Genomic DNA, 6,775 nt, shown 5'->3' on the forward strand with positions numbered 1-6,775 from the left:
TGTGTGTGTGTAGTACCAGCAGTACTGTGTTACCTGTAAAGTGGCTCCTGGGTCCAAAAACATATTATAGCTTATTCATGATATATTTGACTTTATGTAAATACTTCTTGTTTTCTGTTGATCAACACATTTATCGTAACGATAGCTTAAGCTTTCCTGGAGATCTGACAACCGCTTATTCCTCTGGGACACCATTCAGAGTGAGACCCAGGAGTCACATTAGAGTGAAAAGACTATAGTAGTCTCTTCATTCCCTCAATTACGTCACTCACGTTACTCCTTGCTTCACTCACTCACTCACACAGTCGGTCTTTTCACCACCATCCTACTTTTTCACACTCAGCCAAAACTCAACCAGCACATTTTTTTTATTTCATGTGATTCAGAAAATGGGGATTAGAGGCAGCGGCAGTACGTGTGGAGGCAAGGCTCAGCCTGCTGGGCGAAAGTGGCGTGGACGCCGTCAGGTTGTCCCGCCCCCGCTCAGCGGGCTGCTGCGGCATTGGGAGGCGCTCAATCGCCTCCTTCATCTTCCGCAAGGGAACCAAGAGGGAGGGTAAAGCGCCTCGTGTCGGATCAGCCGGCCAGCCTGAAGTTGGGCAATCTGGCTGCCAAGGACCCGGAGACACTCGTCAGAGTGGAGTGCCCATGGCTGGAGACGAAATAGTCTTCTAGCTGCTAGGACATGATCTTGTCATGTCTCCTGCCAGGCACTCCACCCTGACGGGTGTCTCCGGGTCCTTGGCAGCCAGCCTGCCCACCTTCAGGCTGGCCGCCTGATCCGACACGAGGGGCTTTACTCCCACTCTCGGAAGGTGAAGGAGGCGATCGAGTGCCTCTCCCTGCCGCAGCAGCCTGTTGAGCGGATGCGGGACAACTAGCCTGACGGCACGCCCACGCCACTCTCGTCCAGCAGGCTGAGCCTTCCACACGTACTGCACCTACTTCGATCCTCGCTGCTTAATGTGGGAACGGCACTTGCATTACATTTGTTATTCATTTTATCCATTTGAATATTTCTATCATGAACAGCAATGAACGACTGAATACGCAAAAGAGTGATACGATGACGATAACGAAAAGAGACATCAACACAAGTAAAAAGTGGAAATAAAACAAGGGAAAATGATAAGGGAATCTATTATTATGATAATAGGCAAATATGCAAGTAATGTAGACATGGTGTATCCTATCCTAAAAAGATCCTTCATCGGTCAAATACTACAACCTACTTCAATCTAGACTTAAAGCTCGGAATGTTGGGCATTGATTTCCACATCAGCCTGTAGTCTGCCATCACAATACTGCACTATATACATGTAACAGTACGTATGTATGTATATTATGTAGTTTCTCTGTATACACTGCCAATAACAACACTCCATCTCTTGTGTGATTACATACTCGTATACCTATATATATATATATATATATATATATATATATATATATATATATATATATATATATATATATATATATATATATATATATATATATATATATATATATATATATATATATATATATATATATATATATATACACACACACACACACACACACACACACGGCCCGGTAGCTCAGTGGTTAGAGCGCTGGCTTCACAAGCCAGAGGACCGGGGTTCGATTCCCCGGCCGGGTGAAGATATTTGGGTGTGTCTCCTTTCACGTGTAGCCCCTGTTCACCTAGCAGTGAGTAGGTACGGGATGTAAATCGAGGAGTTGTGACCTTGTTGTCCCGGTGTGTGGTATGTGCCTGGTCTCAGACCTATCCCAAGATCGGAAATAATGAGCTCTGAGCTCGTTCCGTAGGGTAACGTCTGGCTGTCTCGTCAGAGACTGCAGATCAAACAGTGAAACACACACACACACACACACATATATATATATATATATATATATATATATATATATATATATATATATATATATATATATATATATATATATATATATATTACAATTAACGCATTTCATTAACAATAAAATAGTTCGAAGTTTAATCAGTTCAGTTTTTAATGCGGTTTAGTCTAGCGTATAGTATCCACGAAATACAAAACGGATCGAGACTTTAATTAATGTTATCTAAGGAGCAGGTTGAAGGAGACAAAGAGATGAGAGGATGTTGGTTTAAAGGATATCCTGAGAGAGAGAGAGAGAGAGAGAGAGAGAGAGAGAGAGAGAGAGAGAGAGAGAGAGAGAGAGAGAGAGAGAGATGCAAATGAGTTAAATCAATGGAGCGAGCGAAAATATCGGATCCGTGAGTCGTGAGGAGTCGTGACCCACAATCAGAAAGGCAGCAGCTGGAGGTGTTCTCGCGACACACAGCGACGATAATATAGCAGTGTCTGGTAACATGCTTGCACCTCTCCTCACAGCTGTTTCAGAAAGTAATAAAATATTGCGAGGTTTCGGTACTCCTGCTTGGTACGATATAGTTAAGCCATGATTAGTTTGCTTGCGTGAACAAAACAAGAGATAAGTCGTCTTTGATGTGAAAATGGCAAAAATATATCACACGTAGTTGGTCGTTTTGTTATCTAGTAAAATGTAAAGGAGAGAAAAGTAATGGAGGTGAATGTTAGAAGAATGGCTGCTCCTATAGATTAAAAAAGTTAAATTTGAGTAATCGAGCTTACAAATTTGTTAAAAGAAAGAAAAAGGAGGAAATCTCACACCCATGCAGTTCCTGAAAATATCCTTGTTTCTTGTTAGTGTTACACCACTAGCAAAACAACAAAACCACGTCATACAGTATATAAAATAAATATCTGTTTTTGTAGATAGTATAGGTGAACACAATTAATCATGTTTGAAGATCCAGAAAATTGTAAAAAACTCAAAAATGTTCTGTGAGGAGGAGCAAATTCGGCGCGGCGCTCAGACTGTCAGTGGGCCAGCGGCCCAGCAGACAACCATGAACTGTCAATAACACCTGGGCAGCGGCGCCTATCTACTTGTTATATAGCCTCCAGGTGAGCTTCCCCACTTCACACCTTTGCTCAGAAGTGATAACAGACATCTCGCCTCCTCCACAGTCCATTAACCCGCATGGAGATACGAGATAAGGGAGATATGGCGAGTAATAATGTCCCGCCCACACACTCACTCTCCCAGACAGATGCACTCACCAACGTGGCTCTACCATATGCTTCATTATAGCTCAAATTCGTGTTTTGCGTGCGTGTACGTGTGGTGAGGTGATAATGTTCGTGTGTATGTAACCGTCCACACAGCTGTCAGTGTCTGGTAGGTGAGAGTTGATGAGGTTTTACACATGTTGCTTTGCATTTGGTTCGATTACTCGCCTCTTATGGAGTAAACTTGATTTTTTTTTTCTGTGATTTTATTTACAGTGCATATCGTTACGGAGCTGATGGGTGAGTGTTATGGTTTTAATGTCTAGATAAAACAAGTATGGCAAATGTGATGTTCTGCAGAATTTTCTTACTTTCTTTCCCACTGCATAAATTTGGTGACGTGATGGGAAGTCCTTAATGTGTTAGGAAGGAGGAAGAAAAAAATACGCCACCTAACACTAACCAGGAATAGTTCAGCTTCTAGGAGCTTTGCAAAGTCATGCTAACTGGTTTCTGTCAGTTTCTTGGCCATGTGAGTGAAGGGGATTGCCTGTATTTTCTTCAATTTTATTTTACCTTTTTCCCATCACCTGTCCTCCATCTATCCCCTTCCCTGATCCCCTCCTTATCCTTGTGTGAAAGCCATGCCTGTGTGAGATAAGGCTGCCCCGAGATCCTACTCACAAACAGCCCAAGGATACTGTAACCCCTATACATCACCCTATATTTCACCCTTACTCACCATGGGCCTTTAGGGAGTGGACCTTATTATCCCCCGTAATTGATCAGTCACCATGCCCAATGATGCATTCCCTTGATGTGGCTTTAGGTGCTGCCTTACTCATTCCCACCTGTTCCCGGCTTTCCTGACCTCATTCTGTCATGGGCTACAACTTCTATATTACTGCCACCCACATCCTCTCCAGCCTCTCATAATACCGTAACTCTAGCCATAACCTTACACTCCACCCACAGTCCAACCCATACCAGACTGTGTAGGTACATTTGGCAGGAGAGAATGAAGAGAGTAATAGGTATTATATAATGTGGCTGAGGTTGGTGAAAGTAAGAGGTGTGGGTGGTTTGTGTGACCAGTCATTGATGAAGACGATTTATCAACTGACACTCTGCTACCACCTGTGATGATGTGGGCCTCACTCTCTACCTGGACACCTGTGCTTCTCACACACCTGTACTTGACCTTGAGGATGACACAAATGAACATGGTATTAATATTCCACTCAGAACAACACTGGTAGGTAAGGGAAGCATATAACACACCTTGGAGTTTCTATCATATTACATACAGTTTGTGTTTAGGCCTGTATTCTGAAATTGTCTGCTCTCACACCATGACTATTTTTCAAAACCACACATGATTATTTGGGTTCTCAAGGATGTTTCTCTTGTTAATAATATAGAAATCTTGCCAATATTTCACTAGAAACCCTTAGGAACCAGTGTAGCTTCAACTGGGGACTCTTGAAAGTAGTGGAGATGAAAGCAGAAGTGTTTCAGAGTAATTTCCTTTGTTATCCATAAATGCCCTACAAATACTAACAAAGCCTTCATTTACATATAAGATATCATATTATTTCTTTTTGGATAATTCATTAAGTGTTTTGGTAGAGATGTGTCAGCTTGTCACATGCTTCAAGACAGTGGCGATATGTAGACCAGTCAGTGTGTGATTGAGAAGATCAGTGAGTGGCAGTGTTACCTTGTTTGTGCCCCTCATAGTTGGCGAATTGGAGTATAATGATTGATATATTAGTGTTATCCATTATGAATAGCTATAGTACATGTGATGGTCAGGAGTGTAATGATCAGCACCACCACTGATCACTGCTCTTCCCTGACAGGCATGGCGGCCGGTGACCTCGTGCTGGACATGATCAAGACACACAGCCGCTATGATGTGCCTGAGGACATCACACTCTCCTGCCATGATGTCCCTGAATGCTCTAACTTCCCAAGGGGGGTAAGAACTTCCAGGCCTGTAGAACCAATAGAACCTATAGAAAAAGAGGTAAATGGATCACTCAAAGATACAAACATGTCAGACTGGCCTGGAGAGCAAACAGAACCAACAGATTGGCCAACGGAAAAGTCAGAAATCCCAGACTGGTCAGAAAAAAAGAATGAGAACTTTGCAGACTTTAAGGAGAGGGTCTTTTTGAACACCTGGGAATATAATGGCACTAGATGTGACCTGTCCAACGAGGAGAGTCCAGACAACCGCACCACTGACGATGAGGAGTTGAGCAGCCGTGGAAGTGGCCAGAAGGATGCAGGAAACCATGCCTTTGATCAGAATGACCCAGTAAACCACATGATGGGTCAGGACACCACCACAGACAATGCATCATTTAAATACAAGGGTGACGGGAGCCAGACAGAGCCAAGGACAAGTGCCATTGGTCGGCCGGTGGTGGAGGTAGAGGAGGACTGGTGGGATGGTGAGGGGCAGCCGACGGGTGAGCGCTGGCCACCACTGGGTGCTCCGGATGACCGAGTGGAGGATGGATGCTCCTATGATTCTTGGTGAGTTTCTTGGTTGTATTTTGGTTCTTTGGAGATAGTGATGATATTTTTTTACTTACTTTTTCTGATTATTCCTATTTTGTAGTTTTGTCTGGTGGCAGTTTTGCACTCTTTATTTGTAGGCTAAGATTATACAGTCTGTAGTCCTAAAACGAGTGAGCTGGGTGTTGTGTCTAGCAGAATCCTCAATCAAAACATATCAAGTTCCATATAATATAAAGTTAAAATGGACTAATTCAACATGTTCACTTCCGTCTAATCACTGTCTTAAAACTACTGAGCTATATGTTGTATATAGCAAAATTCTTCATCTAAATGTATATAGTTTCATACAATATAAAGTTAAAATGGAATGATTCAATATGTCATCTCTGGCTAACTCTGATATGAATAGATTTGCATTGAAGTATTAACTCTTTCAGTACTGAGACACTTTTTTACAATGAATTTTGGGTACAATTAGACAATTTTGTTTACATTAGGAAGCATCGATGGAGATCAGAAGAATATTGGCCAGAGTCTTCACTATTTTAATCCCCACATAAGTTTCTGAAGCTGTATAAAATCACCAAATACTAAACAGAATGAATAAAAGAATTTATCATGCTTCTGAAGGGGTCGAGGGCAAAGGTTTTAATCTTTCTGCATCACTTAGGTACAGGCAGGGCAGGAGCTGTGAGGGTGAGGATGGAATTGGTGCAGCAGAGAGAGAGCGACTGAGACAGCTGGAGGAGGAGCAGGACCAACTCAGCAACTCCCTCATGGCTCTCACCTCTCACTTTGCCCAGGTAAGGTGATGACAGAGTGATGGTGAGTGATTGGTGGTGAGGGGCATTGTGGGTGGTGATTGGAGGAAAGTAGGAAATTTATCTATGGTTTCTGTTGCTTGTTTTTTCACTTTTTTTGTCTATTTTTATTTTTTATTCTCTTTTCTTGGGTTGTAATAAATGGGGAGAGGTGTTTTTTTTTAATTGCTTCTTTGTTTTTCTACATTTTTCTTTATTGTTATCTCTCTCTCTCTCTCTCTCTCTCTCTCTCTCTCTCTCTCTCTCTCTCTCTCTCTCTCTCTCTCTCTCTCTCTCTCTCTCTCTCTCTCTCTCTCTCTCTCTCTCTCTCTCTCTCTCTCTCTCTCTCTCTCTCTCTCTCTC

At 42.5% G+C, this 6,775-nt stretch overlaps 1 protein-coding gene across 4 annotated transcripts in view; it reads left to right on the forward strand.

The window, feature by feature from the left end:
* Positions 1 to 2,859: 2,859 nt before the first annotated feature.
* Positions 2,860 to 6,775, forward strand: part of LOC123502712 (RUN domain-containing protein 1-like) — a 14,407-nt gene continuing 10,491 nt past the window's right edge. For 2 of the 4 annotated variants that reach the window (XM_045251934.1, XM_045251931.1), the window contains exons 1-3: positions 3,365 to 3,383; positions 4,946 to 5,627; positions 6,283 to 6,415. In XM_045251934.1, the coding sequence (XP_045107869.1) occupies positions 3,380 to 3,383; positions 4,946 to 5,627; positions 6,283 to 6,415 (819 nt within the window). In that variant the 5' untranslated portion in view covers positions 3,365 to 3,379. Of the gene's footprint in view, positions 2,979 to 3,041; positions 3,253 to 3,364; positions 3,384 to 4,945; positions 5,628 to 6,282; positions 6,416 to 6,775 lie in introns of those variants that run through there. The other 2 variants (XM_045251932.1, XM_045251933.1) reach the window with 2 other exon arrangements.

This window comes from Portunus trituberculatus, chromosome 12 (assembly GCF_017591435.1).
Source record: "Portunus trituberculatus isolate SZX2019 chromosome 12, ASM1759143v1, whole genome shotgun sequence".
Taxonomy (NCBI): domain Eukaryota; kingdom Metazoa; phylum Arthropoda; class Malacostraca; order Decapoda; family Portunidae; genus Portunus; species Portunus trituberculatus.